The following is a 21,831-nucleotide window of genomic DNA, read 5'->3' as shown; positions in this document are numbered from 1 at the left end:
TTGTAGTATTGAGAAAGAGATAAAAGACCCTTTGATATAATTCTTGATTGAGTCTCGCTTTTAAGTGGGTGCTCTCGGAATTACATTGGAGTTTAGTCCATACAGATTGTCGAACGAATTATTGGGTGTGGTCGTTATGCCCTTTCAAATTTAATATGTAAGGATGGCATAAATATAAGTCAACAAAAAGGATAATTCAACCAATTTGGTAAACAAACCTTATGTACCTAGATACTGCTTGACATATACACCATCTACAACGGGATGAGTCACCCCATAGTGTGACCTTAAGTTTCATACCAATATTTTTAGATGAAACATGTAACTGGTGAGGTAGGCGCCACCATCAAAGACTAACATCAATTCATAGCACATGATTTAACTGAATGTATCTCAAACCTACCTTATATTTTAAGTGTTAGTTCGCGCATGAAAGATGAACTTTCCTTAAGCTGCTGCAAGTTTGTTTGGATGGTTAACACACCTAATACATCTGCACACAACAATAAGAAAATATTAGTTGATTCATTTACGTTGTTGGAAGCAACATATGTAATAATCGCGGTAGTCACCAGTAAGGTAGGTATTGGGGTAGCAGCTGCAAGTTCTTCAAGCCATGTGAAATATAAATTATAGTGAGGAATAGACGCAGTGGTGATACACGCGGTAGTCATTCTGGGTTGGTCGGAACATTTTTTTATCTGGGACAAATTTCAAAATGTTAAGACCCAACAACATCCCCTCTTTTAGTAGTGGTTCAAATTTCTAGATAAATTTTTTCTGAACAATTGCGTGCAGTAGGCCACCCTGAGATACCATAAGGTAGTAATATAATTAGTCACAAAACACACCAAAAAGATAAAAGGGCTTGATTGTTGAGGTTGTAGAAATTTACAATCATGTTTAATCCACACATGATAATTTTATAACTAACTATAACTTCATACATAATTGCAAGCATTTTTAGGTATAAAACATTTAAAATTACAAGACTTAATTATGATGTTCATGTTATAATGTCCTATATAGTGCTCACCTATAGGAGCCTGATCTGGAATCATATCGACTTTATACCTTCATACTTAATTGTAGGCATTTTTAGGTATACACATCTAAAATAGCAAGACTTAATTATGTAGTTCGTGTTATAATATCCTATGTAGTGCTCATATCTAAGAACCTGATATGGAATGATAGTTACTTTGTTACTTACGGGTCATCCAATAAGAGAAAATCTAGGCTGGTAACATCATTAGTACTCATGAAATCCCTCTCGTGCCCAATTCGGGAATGCGAATTTGGGTCATCCATGGTCCATTACTATTTTTTTGCTAAAAGTCTTTCAGTGTGACCATTGCTGGAGTCTGTACAACCTTGCAGTGGTTTGCAGTACTGTACAAGCCATTCTGACAACCTACGTGATTTTCAAAAGGTACAAAGAAGGTTAGAAACTAAATAAAAATGCAATAATATGAAGAATTCATATGGAATTTTGGTTGCTTAGTCACTGCAAAATCTACACACCTGGAGTTACTGCGACGGAGAAGTTCAATAAAAGGAAAGATGGGTATATGGCTGGGAAATGTGGTGGTCGAGTGAGATTTGCTTTTGAAAATCAGGTGACTTTTATATAGGTTGCACCTTTTCATTCTTTTGATGCCAAGACAATTAATGGGTGGAAATAAGACAGTTGTTATTAATCGTATAAAACATGAATGGGGATTAAAAACAATAAATTTATAACACAAAGGAAGATGTAAGGTTAAAAGAACCCCGCAGTTCGTTTGGTTAAAATTAAGAAAATCGTAACTACATATTTGAAAAGGAAATTAAATATATATTTTTTTAATAGGAAAAGATATTCATTCACTTTATCAAGAATCTACATATAATTTCTCTCTGACGATAGTTTTCAACCAGAGAGGAGAATCCTGTCCCCAAAAAATACAACTACTTCTTAGCCTAGCTTTTTTTAGCCGAACAGTGGGCTACCTCATTCGTATCCCTTGATACATAGATACAAACCCAACTTCTAAAATTACTTAATAAATCCTTACAGTCCATAATGATGGAATTATTCGTTCATCTAATAGGCAGTCTCATTCTGTGAAATTTATGTCTTATATCCCATTGGATTGCCTCCCAAACTGCTATCGCCTCAGCCTGCTCCTCATCATCAACTACTCCCGGAATATACCATGCTCCCTCAAAATTTCCTCCATGCATACTGATGCGTCACATGATGATGATCCTACTCCCAAGGCCATTAAATATAAAGAGCCTGAAACGTCGCATAAACTCAAAAACCAATTCTTAGCTCGAACACGAACCTTCTTTAAATTTGTACATACAAAATTAATCAAAATTTCACGCATAATGAATCAAAATTCCGATTTTTAGGGAAACTGAGAAGTAAGTAAGACTGACAGTCCTTTTCATAATCTGGACATCTGGATGCACAAACCTTTTTCAAATAAAAATTATTCAAACTTTGGTACAAATAACGAACCAATATTTGATTCTTCAGGGAATCATTGAACTAAGACTCACAAAATCATATTTGTAATTTGATTTTTGTTCCCAAAATTTGTGATCGATCTTCCTCGGGAGCCTAAGCAAATTTCAAAATCATGGAAAACATCCCAAAATTAACATGATGAACAAAATAATCCTCAACTTTTCACGATGAAAGGCAAGAAGACTAAGTGAGAACATCGGGTTTTAACAGTGGCGGTAGATTTTGGGTCTGATATACCGAAAGAGAACGATGGGGCGCATTCTCGATTTCTCATTCCTCAACCTAGAAGCTAAGCCACACGGGCGATAAAAGGGTTTGATTTGGACAATCACATCCATGAATTTATCATTGTCAAGAATAAATCTGAACCGCCATTTACTTTGCCTTCGTATTCCTGAAAATTTTGGTACAAAATTATTCACATAGAGAACAACAATCCCAAACAGAGCTTAGATCGCCCTAAAAGCCTGAGGAAGCCGTTTCTAGTCCGGAAAAAAGAAACGAAAAGAACCCCGCGAGTCCATGACGAAACCACCATTTCCTCTTTTCCCTCCCGCCCCTTCCTTGGCTCTAATTCTCTCTTCCACACATTCTTTCTCTCCTCTCTCTCTGTTTTCTCTTTCAAATCCCATTTCAACAAAACAGATTCTCTGCTGAGAAAGCCTCGGTTTTACAACAAAAACCAAAAAAAAAAAAACCCAAATCTTTTTCATCTGGTGAGTATTCTTTATTACACTTTCTTTTTCTCATGTTTATTTTTTCTGAAGCATTTTTCTGATGTTTGTATTGCTAAACGATTATTATAATGGTCATATTATACGAATTTCTTAACCAAAATAGTTCATTTTGATTCATTTTCCACGTATATATTGTCTTCTTTGCAATATACATGCAATCTTCAATTTACCTAGATCCTTATAAACACCATTGAATCCTTGTTGTTTTAAATCATGACTTGAATTTGTTGCGTTGAATTTAAGAAATCAGCGGAAACTGTGATGTCGTTCACCAACTGCACGCCATTTCTAAAGGGGGCGAGGAAAACCACAAATAAGTGTAGAATGTGATGATAAATGATCAAGCGTCACTATCCTAAATCTAACACCCAATGGCTAGATAATGGTTAGTAATGCTGATAAACTTCCTTTATATTTACAACAAGACCAGAAATTGAGATGAGAATGGTCTTTGCAGTACCCGATTGAGAAACTTATTTCCCTCTTATTGATTTGATAAGCATACATTTTTCCATAGAAAGCATATCCATGCCATGTTTGGACCTGCGTTGGCAAGTATACCCTTTACTGCATTTGCATAACTTTCAAGGTCAGAATTTTGATAGTTGGGAATTGGTTAGTGATAGTTGCGATCTTGAAACCAGTAGGTGCGTGTGATATGTTAGACTTGACTGGCTTCATTGCTTATTTACCTACTTTTTATTGAATGTATTCATATTTGTGATTTATATTTTTTCGTGGGTAATTAGTAATATTGGTAAATCAGTTACTTGAAACATTTTTCAATTGTTCTTGATCCTTGCTTGTATCTTCCTTTGCAATCACACTTCTTGTATTCATGTTTCAAGTTTAGCATTGAGTTTTTATTTGTGTCAGTAAGTTGTTCTGAAACGTCTATACCAACAACAATTTCTTTACAGAACCGATTCAAAATATCAGAGAAAGTCTGTGGCACATAGTGTATTGATTACGTTATGGGGTAAGTAAAAAGTGCTGTCTAGTGTACAAGTTCAGTACACCAATGTGTAACATCATTCACGTCGCATGCAATGTGTCCAACTGTTTTCTAGTAATTAGCTATGCTCGTATGACCTTAGGGCTAAGAGTAATTACTAATAAGCCAGTTAGGAAGTTTAAATAAGCCATCTTGCTAGAGGTGGCCATGATAATCCTTTTGAATGTTTGTCACTGAAATCATCTGGGCATCATCAAGCTCTCTAGCAATTTCATTTTTTCAAGAGCACAAGATTTATTATAAAACAAAAAAGATCTTTTTATTTATTGTTGTTATTTCAGGATAATCCATAGTATTAGCTACTCATGGTAATGAGTGAAAACGACAGATCCGTCGTAACGTTTAGAAATGATGATATGGTTACACAATAATGGCGAAAAGATGTGATAGAAGTTTTGTCAATACAGAAGTACACCGTCTTAAGAATAGAATGAGACAACAAAGGTACAGGGCTGGTAAGCGTGAAGAAAAAGCTAAAAGAGAGGGACAGACTCTATTGCCCTCATGTTTGTTCATCACAGATTCCGCTGGTGCGAATAATGGGTTGGATGTGATTCACTCAAATGCCGAATGTGTAGGAGCCAGAAGTGTGACTAGTGTTGAACATAGATTTACTTCTGAAACCAGTGAAGGTAAATCTGCTTACTTATTGAAATTGTCATTGTATAATAAAAAGTTTTCTGATACAACGACGCTTGGTTTCTATAGAGACTGGCGTATCTCAAATTAGACCTGCAGTGAAATCGCATTATGAACAGCCCTGCACCGTTGAACTTGCTGCGACTGTTGCAGAGGAAAATTTAAATACTTCTTCAGAGCCTTGTCAGGCATTTCATGCACACATGGTAACCAAAATTATCCTTATTTCATTTTCAGAACCAAATTGGTGTAAAATTTTATTACTAAATTGCCTACTTTCATTTTAATTACCTGCCGGGTTTCGGGGTCTGGTTATTGTTTCCCTATTATTGTTAGTATTGGAAACTATATAGTAACAAAATTCTGGTTTCTGGTTATTGTTTCCCTATTACTGTTAGTATTGGAAACTATATAGTTCTGGTTTCGAACCCAAATAGCTGTAGTTAGAAATGGGTAGTGAGACCACGTCTATGTTTCTAGTTCTTTGATACTTAACTTTCACATCCAAAAATGTTTATTGGATTCTTAGAATAGGAGGAAAAAAAAATGTCGCTATTTCGACCTCCATGTGCAAGGGTAACAGAGTACAAATAACTGAACTTAATAATAAGAGTACATTAATGTGTATTATTAATATAAGTCGTAGCAAAAATTGGGAAGGTTGTGTCTGATTCTACAAATGATCGTTGTCTCTATTTATGCAGATTCAAGATTTGCCTCAAATGGAAACTGTTCATGGTATTAATATTCTAAAAGCGCAAGATAATTCTTCAATGAAGCTTCCGTATCAGAGAGAGGTTAGGAGAAGCCATGAAGACATTTTAGCTCGTCGTGCTAAAAACAGAGAACGGCAGCGCAGATATAGAGCTCGAAAGCGTCTTGAAACAAACATGAAAAAAGTTTTTTCTACCAACCAACCAAATCTATTGTCACTACAGATTCCAAACCAGAGTGGGTCCATAAATCGCGTTCTTTGTCACCGGGATTGGAAAGAAGAAGCAAGACAGGTTCATGTTTCTGAGGAGCCCAAAATATCACAAGCTGAACCACCACTAGCTTCTCTCAACTCTCCAGATAACGAAAATCTCAGCACTTTACCATCAGAAAACAAGGAACACCTCGAGGAGGAGAAGGAACTAAAGCCCGAGCATCAAGTAGATGGTAGTGTCACGGGAGCTAACAAAGCTACACATAATCGAAGAGATTGGAAAATGGCTGCAAGAAACAAAGTTCATTGACGACTAACTCAAGATTATTGTAAATGGAAATATTGAAGTAAAAAAATGTCAATCACCTATTACTGTTTGCCAATAGACGTTCAAACAACAATTCTAACTATACAGAAATCTGAACTTTGTGAGTTCAACGTGATATTATAACTTGCTCGCAGCCTCCTCATGAACTCTAGTCTCTAGCTAGCTTGTGCATTACTCTTTACCTTTCATAAATGCCTATACCACTTGTGTTAGAATAAGTCTTATATGGTGGAATCAAGTCTAATGGCTTCCAATATACCCACTATTGGAAGCCATTAGACTTGAAACTCCACACTTTTTCCGTGATATTGGAAGTATTGATACATCTGGACTCTCTAGCTCATCTAAATTATAATCCAATCTACCCACTGGGTTTTGAGCCGATACTAGAAGATTTAACAGATGATGCATGCTCAACCTTATGTAATGACACTTGACATGTCACACCTGTCATGCTGAGAAACGAGTGTAAACGTCTTGGTATTAACTCATCAGCTTCCAAGCCAAAAAGAGCGGCTGCTATCAGGGGGAGTCATGTTTCTAAATGCCTCTTAAAGTTCTCACTTGGAGTGGAAGCCATTAACTCATCAGCTTCCAAGACAAAAAGAGCGGCTGCTATTGGTAACCATTATTTTAATGGATTACCAACCCATAATGCATTATGCAGATTATAATGGATTCTACATGTATTTGGTAACCATTATAAAAATTGATTATTTTAATCATAATTGGAAAAATCCATTATTTCCATAGATAGAAAAAAGTTGTTTTGAAAATTTATTATAATCAATTATTTTTTCTACGCCCCGGCTATGATGTGGTCGGGCCACATACTCAAAGTATGTGGCCCCTTTTCTTTTTTTGACACATATATAAATTAAAAGCCTGCCCCTTCAAAATCCCCGCAAACAAATCACTTTTTGAGAAAAAGTAGGAAGTTAACAGAAAAAATTAGTTAAATAATTGTGTAATAAAACTGTTTTGGACTTTATTTCTACTTTATAATACGTGTAAAAAAAGAAAAGGGCCACATACTTTGAGTATGTGGCCCGACCACATCGTAGCCGCACCGTTTTTTCTAACAGACTCAAATTAAAAATTTTCTTCTTATTTTCTTTAAACTATTAACAGAGAGACAGAAAAAACAACATAGGACTAAAAAAACCTAGAATATTGTTCTTTCCTCTCCTTTTTGAGATCATTATTCTAAGATAATCAATTATTTGAAAAAAAAAATTTGGGAAAACTTATTTTGAAAATGATACAATTAGTCGGGAGGATCCTTGTCAGACAAGAAACTTGTCGGAAGCCGAGCAACAAGCTGGCTCCAACCCCTTTTTGTACTACCACACTTAACCTATGAAATAAGAAATCACTTACTCGAACATTAGCATCATGGCTGGCCATGTAGTTGCATATTTGTTTAATAAAAATTATAGTATCGTCTCCAAGCTCGCCAAGAGTTGTAAAGGCTAAAGCACCAAACACGTACCCCTGCGATGTGCACTTATCCAAATATTTGGAGTAGCAACAACATCCTTGATAGCCTGATCCGACTCCAACGACCGAATTCCACCTCCAGCAAAAGACGAAACAATCGTCACATCCAAACAAACATCTCGTCCATTATCCCAATTGAGTACAAGAATGTCAGCAGGTCTCGGGGAAGTACCATTGTCCGCAAGAAAACCCAAGTTCACCTCTTTCCTTGCCGGCACTCCAGCACGATAGCACATGTCTGCGATAATATCACGAACCAAGTCGTGGCGAAATTTTAAACCCACCTAATTCGCACAATGCAAGGCATGGTCACCAAACACGTCCATCTCCCTTTTGCAGAAGGGGCACAAACTATCCAACTCAAACAAAGGAATACCAAGTCTATAACATAGAACCGCACTGAACTGCCTCACACCAATTTGCTGATTTAAACCAACAATAGGAATAGCCAATAGAAAGTCTAGAGCATGCTTAATTTGGTTACTCTTCCATAAACATTGAATCACGCGCAGTCAACTCAAAATTGGAAGTCAAGTTCATCTTTACTGCATCAAAATAAACAGTTGCCAGATATTTCATAGAATGGGTGGCAGTGTTATCGACACATATATGAGAAATGGGACTACACAGAGAGTTGAAAGAAGTTGCAGCTTGCTTGAGATGTGAGCTAAAACCATCGATGCCAGTGTGTCTCAAAATAACAGACTGAAGTTCTAGGGTCTGCAAACACGACGCTAAATAGCAGTAATGCATAATATCTTGCATCGAGTAGACCCCTAAACCACCCAATATGAAAGGCAAGGTGGAAGTCCGTTGTTGCAAGGGACCAAAACCGGGACCATCCCCTGTGACCACATGCTGTAGGAACTGGAAAATCCGAGAATCGAACATAACTTGAGCCTCAGATAGATAGGAAGGTAAGGTTGTGTGCAAGGCAAAGTATAATCGAGAAACTCCAGAACAATTCCGAAATAAAAGAAGTTCACATTGTGGATCTTCAAGTTTCTCAACTGCGTCAATGAGCTCCACCGATTTTTGCACCCTCTTTAATGAGATCCACCGTTTGAAAATGATTATATCAAAATCATTTATCAATTTATGATTACTATAATCATAAATTTTACCAATCAAGGCCTATGTTTCTAATTGACTCTCAAAGTTCTCACTTTGAATGTTAGAGGCCTGAATTCCAACTCGAGAATGACGGTAGCACACAAAATGATACAACTGATTAGAGCCCCATAATAATTTTACAAGAAACTAAAATTATGCATTGTATTTCATGGGATATCAAGCAGATTTATGGGTACAAAAATGTTGGGTGGGCATCACAACAGTCGATTGGGAGCTCATGCGGCATGTTAATCTCTGGGATAGAGATTTTATCGATGTAAGTGTTTCTCTTGTTGGAGAATATACCCTCTTCATACTCTGCCACAAACAAGATTGATAATTTTCAGTGGGTTCTTACAAATGTTTATGGTCCAAATCATGGTTTTTAAAAGCGCCGCTTCACGCTACGCTTCGCTCTAGATTTTTTCAATTCGCTCCGAAGCGTAGTTATGAAGCGAAACTACCATGAAGCGCCACTTCACGCTACGTTTCGTACGCTTCGCTTCAGATTTTTCCAATTCGCTCCGAAGCTAATCTACCGTGGAGCGGAAGATTCCTTTAATTGATGCGCTTTTCGACTTATTCAAGTCATTTTTAGGGGGGGTTTCGAACCTCCGACTTAAAGTAAAGTGAACCACCATGCCACGCTACTTTTTTTGAAATTAACTGGACTTATATTACATTTATACAATTATTATTCTCCTAAATATTAAATTATTAATAACAAATTACTATTATTTATAGGAAAAAATCCGCTTCAAACATCAATCATGAAGCGACGCTTCACGCTTCAACATACGCATCGCTTCGTAAAAATAAAAAACGCTCCACGCTTTCGATACCTTGGTCCAAATAGATCAGTGTAGAGAACTGAGTTTGGATTGAGCTTGATAATATTTGTAGATAATGGACGAATATCCCGTGGTGTCTTGGTGATGACTTCAATACAATTACCAAGCGTGACGAGAAAAATAAGGAATTTGTAGGAAGATCACATGAAGTATGTAGAATTTCAATAAGTTCATTATGAAACATGATCTTATTGATTTACCTCTTAAGAGTGCTAGATACAATTGGTCAAGTGGCCAAGCAAACCCTATCATGTGCAGATTAGACAACTTTCTCATATCACCAGCTTTTGAACAACATTTCCCTTTTCTATCCCAATTAGCCAAAGCCAGAGCTACCACTGATCATATCCCCTTCCTCTTATATATTTTTGACCCTTCATGGGGACCTAGTCCTTTTAGGTTTGAAGTTCCGTGGTTCTTGGAGAATGTTTTCTTACAATTATTGAAAAATTGGTGGCTTTGTTTTTGTTTTGCAGGTTCCCCTAGCACAGTGTTATGGATGAAATTGAAGGCGCTCAAAGAAAAGTTGAAAGTCTGGAACAAGGAAGTATTTGGCCAAACAAATGCAAAGCTGAATTATATTCTCTCTGAAATACGCAGACTTGATGTATTATGTGAAGACAACATTCCTACCTGAAGAGGAGTTGCAAGCACAACTTCAAAACAAAGCTGATTTTGAGAAGATTTCAAATATGAAAGAAATTTCCTAGATAATCAGATCAAACACTAAAGGCTACAATAAGGGATAAGAATACATCCTTTTTTTACATTAGTAGTGCTTCTGCAAGGAAAAGATATAAAATAATTAGACAACTTTATATTAGGCGTGAATTGGTGTCGGACGGAGCAAAATTACATGAGCATATAGTGGATTATTCCAAGACATTATTTACTGAAGAAGAGATTATAAGACCTAGTTTATAGGGTATTTTGTTCAACGACATTACTTTTATGGAATCCCAAATTTTGGATGCTGACTTTCCATAAAAAGAAGTATTAGTGGCCATAAGAGGTTTAGGCAACAATAAAGTACCAGGACCGGATGGTTTTCCGATCACGTTCTTTCAGAAATGTTGGTATTTCATTGAGGAAGATATCATGAGTACTGTGAATGAATTATGCACCTCAGGTACAGTCGACTCTAAACACAACTCAACTCTCATCATTCTTTTACCTAAAAAGGATCATATTGAGATTACGAAGGATTGTAGACCTATTTGTCTTCTAACTAGTGTCTATAAATAATAGCAATATTTTTTTGCATCAAGGCTTAAACTTGTTATGGACAAGTTGATTTCACCTGTACAGACAGATTATTGATAGTACCTTAATTGCCAATGAACTGGTAGATTCGAAACTAAGGTATGGGGACGCTAGCACTGTGTGTAAAATTGATCTCGAGAAGGCTTTTGACAAGATTAATTGGAAATACCTGGAATTTCTCATCAACTAAATTCTTTTCAGATATTAGTGGAGAGAATAAGTTTTCAAAATGAATATAATTAATTATGGGTTATATATATATATATATATAAATTCTTAGTGATGTTTTTTTTTCACATAAGAAAAGAAAATTCGGCTACAAAAAAATTCTCATTTAAATTTTAGTGTCTAGGTTTTTGTTTTCATGTAGGCCTTGTTTTGTAGAAGTTATATCATCAATTTAATAGATAAATGATTTTAATATAATCATTTATGTGATTGATTTTTACAAACACCATTTTTAATAACTGATTATCTTTGAAAATCGCTCGCAAAGAGAAGTGCAAAAAACGAGGACCTAGAATAATCCGCTATTTTTTTTTGTCTCTTTATTGATAGTTTAGATAAAATAAGAAGAAAAACTCAAGTCAATTTGGTTGAGAAAAATAATTGATTATAATAATTTTTAAAAACAACTTTTTTCTATTTATGATTATAATGCGTTTTTTTCAATTATGATTAAAATAATTAATTATCATTAATCTTAACAAACATTCATATAATGGATTATGGGCCGAATAATTGATTATATGCTCATAACAAATTATTGGGTCCGAATGGAGGAAGTCCCTTTTATGACCACTTTTTGTAAAATGGAACCTAACGCAAATGTGCAATTTGATAAAAAGATTGGAAATGGTTTGGTAGTTTGCACTTGATAATACCAATATACTCCTCCCTTTTAGTCCAATTACTATTATAGCAAGCAAACTAGAATATAACATATCTAAAAATCCGTACCTTGGAATTTTACAAATTTTATCTTGTTGGAAAGATTTTAAAGAGATCTGCGCAATTATTACAAACATCAATATCAAATTTAAAGTTTTTACGAAAAATTGGGAGTTGTTTATCATTTTAGGCACAAACGAAAAATTGGGAGTTGTTTATCATTTTCGGCACAGTTTTCGAAAATTGAATGCATAGTCATTACACAAGCCACCACAAAAGATATTATGTAGCCATATTTTGGTTTATCCATCAACTAATTTTCCGTTGCAACTAATAAAGATGTACTCCCTCCGTTTCAGGAAAAGTTATACTTTCACTGGGCAAACCACCACAAAGGATGCATGACACATTATGCAGCCATATTTTGGTTTATACATCGATTAATTTTCCGTTTCAGGAAAAGTGACACTTTCACTCCGTTTCAGGAAAAGTGATAATTTCACCTTTTCAATTTGGCCTATTTTTAGGCAAAAATGAAACTATGAAAGTGTGTCTTTTTCTGAAACGGAGGTAGTACATGTCTAAAAATATCATTCCAAAAAAAAAAAAGATGCATAACAAATTATAGAGTCACCACAAAGGATGCATAACAGTTTATACAGTCGTATTTTGGTTCATGCGTCCATCAATTTCATTTTGCAACCACTAAAACGATGCATATGCCTCAAAAATTATATTCCAACAAAAAAAATGATATATAACACGTTATGAAATCAGCGGTGTTTCGTTTTTCTTCGATCGGCCTTCCCTACCATGACAGCGGTGTTTTAGTAATAATGGTTACCAAACAGCCCCTAACACTACGTTAAGTCAATTTAATCTTCCAACAAGTCATGACAATATTCAGTTAAGTTTTATACTTCAAGGAAAGAGTTCATTTAAACACACCTTTAAAGAGTGTTAATTTGACATTTAATTGGTTAATAAGTTAACAAACAGTCAATTACCACGCATGCTAAAATCTCGTCCTCACATAACTGCTAAAATCGAATCAAGAGAACCGATGGAAATGCATCTCAACCACCATATGAACAACAGTCAATTTGTAATTTAGATGATAATAGGAGGTTAAACGAATGCAGAGTATAAACTAATGAACATAAAGCCACTGTTGGCATTTCACCAGTGAAAGAAAAAAATTAAGACACGTTACTTTATTAATTCGAAACCGCAGTTACCCTAAGCTAGATCTTGTCACCTCATATGCCAAGAAGCAAGCTGCGTTGGCAGGAATACTTCGACCCATGGCAGGTCCGAAACCTTTGTAAAGTCCTCCAACTCCCTCAACTTTCAATATCTTCTTGAATGCATCAATTGAACCTTTGTATTTCGGGTTCTTGTAGTCGTCTACCTGAAGTGCACTTTTAACGACATCCGTGGGGTACACTGAAGCCCAAAATGCAGCTCCAGCTAAGCCTCCTGCCATCATCAATGAACCCCTCCCCAATTTTGAAGTATCTTGGCCACCAGCAAGGAACCGCTTAAAAATCTCGTATACGCCAAACATTGCAGCATTTCCAGGGACTTCACGTGCTAAAGTAGGAACCAAACCTTTGAAGAGACCTCTCGCACCACCTTCTGATCTTAGGACTTGCTTAGCAACATCCATCGGTCCACCATACTTCGGAGCTCCACCAGTCAAACTCGAATCAGCTAACGCACTCTGCGCTTGCAGCCTGTAAATTTTTGCTCCCATGAGTGTGGAATAGTTGTAAATTGTGTGTGTGTGCAAGCATGCAAAAGCAGCAAAACCAAATAAATTCTGGTTGCATTAAAACACATCATGCATTTTCAGATATAGGCCTTCATAATGAAAAACTGGAAAGGAAATGCCAGGAACTGCCAACAAATAGACTAAGCTCTATGATAGACTCTACCGCGATAAATGATAAATCCAAATAATTGCTGACCTGCATTTAACCAACTCTGTTGGGCAAGCAAGAAAAGAAACTGCAAGTCCAGCTCCGGCACCACAGAAGAACTGTTGATTGATTGTAAGTGGAACGCCAGGTTCTGACCTAACCAATGACTCCATCTGCCCCCTCACGGTAAAGAGGACAGCATTAAAAGCTGCAACAGTTGCAAGTGGGGCCCCCATGCCTTTGTATAGCCCACCCGCACCTTCAGCCTTTATAGTTTTCTTGACAGCATCTATTGCTCCAGAATACTTGGCTACTTGGCCAGGGAGGGGAACCGGCTGGCTTTGGAGTTTTACCTTTATGGTGTCAAAGGGATGTCCAACTACTAACTGTGCAGCCCCACCAACAGTCCCTGCAGCTAAATCCTTGGCAACATCCCCCATCTGCTATATTAAAACATCAATGGAAATAAAATAAGAAAAGAATCATATTTGTCAAAGCAATTCACATCACACAAATAATTATTAATTCAACAAGATACACCTCAATCGTATTAAATTAAACAAGATACATCTCAATTAAGTTAAAACATAAGTCTAAAACAGTCTCTTACGGAAGGTGTTTGATTTCAGTAGAATAATTTATAGTGGGAAAGTAAATACCGACCATGTTCATGTAATTTAGAGTACCTAGTTACAGTAGTGCTGAAAGATTAGGTAAGAATAAGAAACCAAATGACTAAGGTTCAACGAGTAAACTATAGACCATTGAAATGTATCATTGAAGACCCTAATAGATGAAGAAAAAAAAATCATTGAAATCTTAATTTAGAAGGAGACAAAAACACTGCATAAATTTAACCACGCTGATACAATAATATACAAATGGGGATCCTGCTCATTGACATGCCATCAACATGATTACCCCAAAAAGCATTGCTGAATATCGAGTGTTTGTCTAAATTACTGATTGTATCAGCGAAATTGTTAACAAGCACTAAAACGTAAGATACAAGCATTCATTGAACCACAATATTTCTCTTTAAGATCCCCATCCAATACCAAATTTATAAACTCAAACCACCTGGTGGGATACTAGCAAATCATCTATGGTTTTCTGAAGACATAATTAGCATCCAATTATAGCATTGAAGGTAAACTACTTAAAGCTCATCAGCTCTATTTGCTAATATTTTCAGAGATCAGCCAGCCCCACTCTCACAGATATTCTCCCAGAGTATGTCCACTAAACAGACGCCACAAAGAACAAGGTTTATCATTATAACTTGTATTGTTATACAAACTCTACTAGTGCTCAAGTGTAATCAAATCCATAAGAAAGATGACATGTTTCAAGCTTGTTCCAGAAAAGATTGGAATTATAGGATCTAACATCCTTCCATGGACTAAACGGAGACAACTGATAAGAGGAGCTAAGACTTGTCTACCTGGCCTTAGTTGTTACATTCAAGCTTTAGAAACTTTTGGTTTCAGAATAAACTCCCATGGTTCTATCTTGGCCACCCGGCATTTAGGTTGCATGCAGATTCCATGGAGATGCAGGTACTTCTTCTGAGTACAGCTATATGAGGTGAGATGAGCAAAAGAGGCACTCTTTACAGTTTAATAAAAAGATTTATTTCGTTCGGATATATTCAGCAAAAGACTAACACTCCTTAAATGCCATACGGACATAACTCCACAGACAAAACACATATGTGAACAGTTATACTCCATAGGTAGGAAGATCCAACTTACTATGACACTCCATAATCCCTTATTAAGAACTGGAAATGGCGCTACTCACAGTTTTGACTTCATTGAGATGTAGGCGACAAAAGAACGAACACTCCTTCAATGTCAGACACACATAACTCCGGACACAAAATACATAAAGGTGGACGGTTAGGTTCCATAGGTAGGAAGGTCGGGGACTCGGGCTACGGTATTTCGTACTAAGGACTGAAAATGGCAAATTTACAGTTTTGATTTCGTTCAGATGTACACCTCTTGATATACTTTCCCAGTTAGACCCCTAGGTAATTGAAATTACTACGACATCCCATACCAAGGGCTGAAAAATTGAGCAATTTACAATATTAAAATCATTCAGATGCATTCAGAAAAGGAACAAATACCCCAAATATGTCTAGTACACTCAACTGATAACTTCACAACAGAAATACATATACATACATGTACAGGTTTATGTTCCGTAGTCACGAAGACTAAACTTACTACGAGACTCCATACTAAGGAGTGAATAGGTAAATCAAACAAAAGATATGGACATGGCATACATAAGTAAGAGTTAATTCTTTATCGATCAAAAAAAAAAAAGTATGAGCTAATATCAAAAGTGAAATTATACTGCAGGAATTGATCAATGACCTAAAGACTTTATGTTAATAGGGAAAATCCTTCTGAAACCAGTATCACATAGTATTGACCCATCTAAGAAGAGAACATAATGTAAGTGTAGAAAAACTTAGCAAAACTGAAGCATAAAAATCTACTTTAACTTCGGAATTGTTCTTTTTGGGAAAAGTCCTACATTTGGATGAATCTAGATTTTAGAATGCGATGCACCCAAAATCCTGTATACAGATAGATAACCAATCCGATACAAAAATGAACAATATGATATGACAATTTCACTACCCTCCTCCCAATGAGTTGCAATATGCTACCATTATGGATAACAGTTTTATGGTTTTCCCGTGAGCATTCATATCATATGAATCGCGGACAAGATTATTGTCCTCTAGGGATGTAAAATGAAAAGGCTTAGTTTTAGTCTTGATGGATATCCATATCAAACCAAAACCTTTAGGAAAACTTCCATTTCATAGCTTACGTCTACCGATCTACATCAACCCTAGATTGTTGAATACAACACATTCCTCAAAAATCAAATACCATCTACTACACAAAAGAAAAAGGCAATGTAACTAAAAATGATTATAACAGGATCAGAAAAACCTTGCCTCTCTAGATGAATTAGATCACCAAAAGGCTCCAAAGGCAGCAAGCACAAATCCTTAGTAATCTGAAATGAACAATAAGATGTCAAACAAAGTATGAAATATGAGTTAAATACAGAGTAACCTGTCATCAAATAGTTTCCAATTAGGTACCCTTATATTCTGGGCATAATGGTAATCGGTAGAGAGAGAAAGCGAAAAGAAACTTACCAAAATCAACCACTCTCCGCACTAGTGGTAGCAGTGGAGATGGAAAAGAATAAATCAGATTAAAGACAAAAGATTTTATAAAAATTAATCTAAATCTCTATCCACAATTATCAGTGGAGACAGTGAAGGGCAGCCATTTTCAGTAGATTCTGTTGGTGGCTGAGGATGATGATAAGGAGATTCTGGTTGTTAAAAAGTTTATACATCGTACAATTAAAAGAACGCCACGTTTTACTTATAATTATCTAGAAGATCTACTTTAAATTTAGATCCCTTGTGTATCTTGGGAAGATCTGAACTGTTATAACTCAGCTCATGAGAAGCATGATGGACACGGAGTCCGATTTTGTGCGGGTGGTGGACGTATCATTTTAGTCTCATGTCCACCATGATTTAATTTGGGAGTCATGCAGCGAGGTGATTGAGATTCTAAACATGGACGTGTGCCATCTGCTTAATCAACCAACCAACTAAATTGAAATATCTGATATACACTATTTACTTTTTTTTTAAAGAAAAAACTAGAGATATACACTATTTACTTATTTAGAGGAGTGTGCTTAGAGCAACTGCAGTGGTGCGATCAAAACCAAAGATCAAAGATAAAAAAAAAGACCAAAATTTGGGTTTAGTCCGTGTTGTGACGCAACGGTACATGATTAAAATTTCGTCAGGCGGACTTTAAAAGTCCGCCCCATTTTTTGTAACTTTCATCAGGCGGACTTTAAAAGTCCGCCCCATTAAAATTTCATCAGGCGGACTTTAAAAGTCCGCCCCATTTTTGGTAACTTTCATCGGGCGTAATTTAAAAGTCCGCCTCATTCTTTTTCTTTTTTATTTAATTTGAATTTTCATCGGGCGTAATTTAAATCTCCGCCCGTTAACAAGCGTACTTTAAATTTACGCCCAGCAACAAGCGTACTTTAAATTTACGCCCGACTATATTAGAATTTGGGATTTGGTCGCGACCATATTTGGTCTGGAATTTGATCTTTGGTTGGGATTTGATCTTTACTCCGTCCCACTGTGTAAAGATCATCCACAGTGGGCGAGTATGACCAAAAATTTGGGATCAAATCCCAACCAAAGATCAAATACCAGACCAAATATGGTCGCGACCAAATCCCAAATTCTAATATAGTCGGGCGTAAATTTAAAGTACGCTTGTTGCTGGGCGTAAATTTAAAGTACGCTTGTTAACGGGCGGAGATTTAAATTACGCCCGATGAAAATTCAAATTAAATAAAAAAGAAAAAGAATGAGGCGGACTTTTAAATTACGCCCGATGAAAGTTACCAAAAATGGGGCGGACTTTTAAAGTCCGCCTGATGAAATTTTAATGGGGCGGACTTTTAAAGTCCGCCTGATGAAAGTTACAAAAAATGGGGCGGACTTTTAAAGTCCGCCTGATGAAATTTTACGAAAAAAAAATGGGGCGGACTTTTAAAGTCCGCCTGACGAAATTTTAATCATGTACCGTTGCGTCACAACACGGACTAAACCCAAAATTTGGTCTTTTTTTTGATCTTTGATCTTTGGTTTTGATCGCACCACTGCAGTTGCTCTTAGAAATGGAACATCATAGATATTCGCCCGTTTTGAATATGAGAAACTCAACATTCTCGTTTTGAATTTTTGTTTGTGGGAGAGCAAAAAAACATATTTGAGCAGTGCGAACAAATCGTTGTCGATTCGCTAACTGGGACGTAATCAACACAATTTCTTAACTCAAACCAAATCATCTCAAACATCTTAATTTAGCTTTACTCGCTAAAACTGCTTGGAAACTAATATATTCCCAACATGATCTTTGTTTTAAGATTTTGAAATGTAAATATTTCAAAAACTGCTCTCCTTTTCATTACACATTAAGTAGTGATTGTTCTTGGACATGGAGAAGCATTTGCAAAGGTTTGGATTTTATCCTACAATATGTTGTTTGGGATCTCAGGGATGGCAAAAGCATTTAGGCTTTTAGAGACAATTGGATACCCAATGGTGTTCCGCTTCTATGTACTGCCTACCCAAACCCTAACTTTTTAGTCTCAGATTTGATTGATAAAGATACAAATAGCTGGAACCTTGATTCAGTAATACTTTTTCCACTCTTCAAAATGCACAACTCATCCAGGGTACCAGAATTCTCCTTTCGGGCCATGACAACTAATCTGGCCATTCTCCAAAAATGGTCAATTTTCTGTTAAAACTACGTATAAAGTTTTGTTTGGTCAATTGGAGCACATTCATAATCCTCAAAATGCTAACCCTTTCTATAAATCTATTTGTAAGTTGCCAATGCTTCCCAAAGTTCAGATTTTTATTTGGAAATGTTATGAGAATATCTTGCTTGTGAAATCAATTATTTGTAGATTTAACACCTCTCGTGATATGAATTGCAATTTGTTTGGGATTGTGATGCTGGAAACTCCCGAGCATCTAATTTTATATTGTCATTTTGCTCAGGAAGTTGGGTCTTTGACACCTTATTGAGTCTCACAGGTTAGAGACTCAACTTAATGGGTTGGGCAGTGGTTATCTTCTAATACCCTAAAAGATAAAGTTGTTGTTTTCTCCATAGCTTGGAGCACTTGGAAGGATAGATGCTTCTTCATTTTTTAGGGAAAAAAAATTAAATCATAACACTACTGAGAGATTAGCTCTTAAGCTTGTGAATGATACTGATGCTTACCTTAAATCTGATCCTGATACAAATATTCCTGCCAACCTATCTACAGATGAAAATGATTTAAATTATATAGTATCTTCACTGCTAGAAGACCGCAGTATTGTTTATAACGACACATCTTTTAACGTTAATATTAATCTGTCGGGAATTAGTTTGATTATGAATGATACAGCATGTAACTATATTTGATGCAAAGTCATTCCAGGAGTAGCGAGGAACACCAAAGAAGCTGAATGCTCGGCCTTGCTAGAAGCTAACATTTGGGCGAAAAAAGGAGCAAAAGAAACGTTTTTATTCATTGGCGATGCTCAATTAGTAGTAGGATGTTTCAATTCTAATAATAGCCAGTTTTTATGGTATAATAATTCTTTAGTGGATAATTGCAAGTTGATTCAAAAATTTTTTACATTTTCGAGAGTATAATTTTTAAGAAGAAATTTCAATACCCTTGCTGACATTGTGCTAAGCATAGTAACAATTTAAGGGTGAGGGGGGGAATTTTGGGTTCAGTTTCAACCTTCCTGACGCAACATTTGTAATTTCCTTGGTTTAATGGTAATCATTTTTTCTTAGCAAAAAAAAAATTGTCCTTATTGACATTTGACCACACCCATTTAACAGACAATTTTTTTCGCCACCACCGATACCGGTCACGACCCAAATAATATCATGACACGTGGAAGACGCGAGTTATAAATCAAGAAGAGAAAATAAAACCAAGGTTGTCATGTTCAAGATTTGGAGATCGAGAGATATTGAAGATCGCGGGTTGAGAGATTAACTTACTAACAAAGTAGAGTCTGAGAGGATCATGACGTCACCACCGGCTAGGCAGAAGTATACCCTTTGTAGAGACGTGTTTGGCGTGGGTCACATGCTAAATCAACTGTGTATAAGCCAATGAATGCTCTAAGACATATGATTCAGTTTAACTTAATCAATAAGAGTTATCTTTTCTTTGTTCTCTCTTCTACTCAAATGTGATCATCGACCTAAATATAACTCGATAATCACCAACTGAACCTATAACTAAGTAGTCTACAGATGAAGATTGGTAATCAGATCAAGTCATGAGATAAAATTAGACAAACCAATCGATATCTTGTGTATCTTTAATGATCAAATAACTAACTTAAGCTTGATTGAGCTTTGGCCAATGTTGATTGAAATCTGCAATTCAGCCAGGCTTGCTTAACAAATCTGGTGGCCATTGACATTTGACCACACTCATTCCACAAACATGTCTTTCCGCCGTCATTGGCTCCACCTCCGACACCGATCACGACAAAAAAAAACGTGCATTAGTTTTTGTTCATTAAACTTTGCAAATTAAGAGAGAGAAAAAATTAATAAAAAAACCATCATCCTAAAAAAAAATAATCTAATTCAGATATTTAGAAGGGATAATTGATGTTTGGTACTCAGGTTTTGTCCAAGTTTAGTCTTTGGTCTAACATTTGTCCAATGTTAGGGCTTGGTACCTGGAATGGACATTGACTATGATTGACTGTCTGTGACCTGACTTTAATTAATTTCGTAAAATAAAAAACTAACATTGACAACAAGCTTGAGATAAAAAAAAATGCGAGTTCGTCCGAGCAGTGCTCTAACATATAACTAGACTTATGCTAATCTGATTGGCAACAAAATTAATAAGAGTTTTAGCTAGCTCTTCTGCTAAACTATTACATTTCCTACTAATATAAGCAAGCAAAACATGATTAAATAACTGATTTTAAGCTTGATAGAGCTTTGACAAATGTTGATTGGAAATTGCAATTCAGTCAGGCTTGCTTAACATATGTGGTGTCCATTGGGTCTGATCATGGCCCAATCTCATCAATTTGGAATTTAGTTGATATTTCTATTGCACCTACTTTTAAATTGTATAATACTTGGTCAAAAGAATAAACGTGTATGGAAGTAATTAAAAAATCTTGGAATCACATTGTTGTTTTGCATGCTGGTTTTTTTATAGAGAATTTGTCGATTTTGGAGAAAGTCTGATAAAATGGAACAAATGCATCTTTGGGAAACCGACAAAGAAAATAGAAATGATTTAAAAACTATTGAAAGATTGAAGGATAAAGACACTACAACAAATAATTTTGATCTCTTAAATTCCAAAATGTTTGAGCTTGAATCTCTCTATGAAACATAAGAGGATGCAACAATCTAGGGATAACACCATTGCTTTAGAAGAGATAAACACACAAAAGATAATCACTTAACTGATCTAAAATAATCATT

At 35.9% G+C, this 21,831-nt stretch overlaps 2 protein-coding genes across 5 annotated transcripts; one reads left to right on the top strand and one right to left on the bottom strand.

The window, feature by feature from the left end:
* Window positions 1-2,957: 2,957 nt before the first annotated feature.
* Window positions 2,958-6,311, top strand: LOC113297383. 3 transcript variants are annotated; one of them, XM_026545830.1, is made up of 5 exons: window positions 2,958-3,234; window positions 3,499-3,640; window positions 4,552-4,902; window positions 4,979-5,115; window positions 5,614-6,311. In XM_026545830.1, exons 3-5 carry the CDS (start codon window positions 4,641-4,643, stop codon window positions 6,145-6,147), a joined length of 933 nt encoding a protein of 310 aa, XP_026401615.1. In that variant the 5' UTR covers window positions 2,958-3,234; window positions 3,499-3,640; window positions 4,552-4,640; the 3' UTR covers window positions 6,148-6,311. The 3 variants fall into 3 exon arrangements, with proteins under 3 accessions (XP_026401615.1, XP_026401616.1, XP_026401617.1); XM_026545831.1 differs by lacking the exon at window positions 3,499-3,640; XM_026545832.1 differs by lacking the exons at window positions 2,958-3,234; window positions 3,499-3,640 and adding an exon at window positions 4,176-4,234.
* Window positions 6,312-12,834: 6,523 nt separating this feature from the next.
* LOC113297382 (mitochondrial carnitine/acylcarnitine carrier-like protein) lies at window positions 12,835-17,108 on the bottom strand. Of its 2 annotated transcripts, none has more exons than XM_026545828.1 (4): window positions 16,896-17,108; window positions 16,689-16,750; window positions 13,754-14,145; window positions 12,835-13,519 (listed from the first exon to the last, which is right to left on the bottom strand). In XM_026545828.1, the coding sequence occupies exons 3-4, from the start codon at window positions 14,143-14,145 to the stop codon at window positions 13,018-13,020; spliced, it is 894 nt and encodes a 297-aa protein (XP_026401613.1). In that variant the 5' UTR covers window positions 16,689-16,750; window positions 16,896-17,108; the 3' UTR covers window positions 12,835-13,017. The 2 variants fall into 2 exon arrangements, with proteins under 2 accessions (XP_026401613.1, XP_026401614.1); XM_026545829.1 differs by lacking the exon at window positions 16,896-17,108 and adding an exon at window positions 16,839-16,857.
* Between the last annotated feature and the right edge of the window lie 4,723 nt (window positions 17,109-21,831).

This window comes from Papaver somniferum, chromosome 7, assembly GCF_003573695.1.
Source record: "Papaver somniferum cultivar HN1 chromosome 7, ASM357369v1, whole genome shotgun sequence".
Lineage (NCBI taxonomy): Eukaryota > Viridiplantae > Streptophyta > Magnoliopsida > Ranunculales > Papaveraceae > Papaver > Papaver somniferum.
Note: the sequence above shows the minus strand (reverse complement) of the source record. Positions and strands in the feature narration are given on the sequence as shown.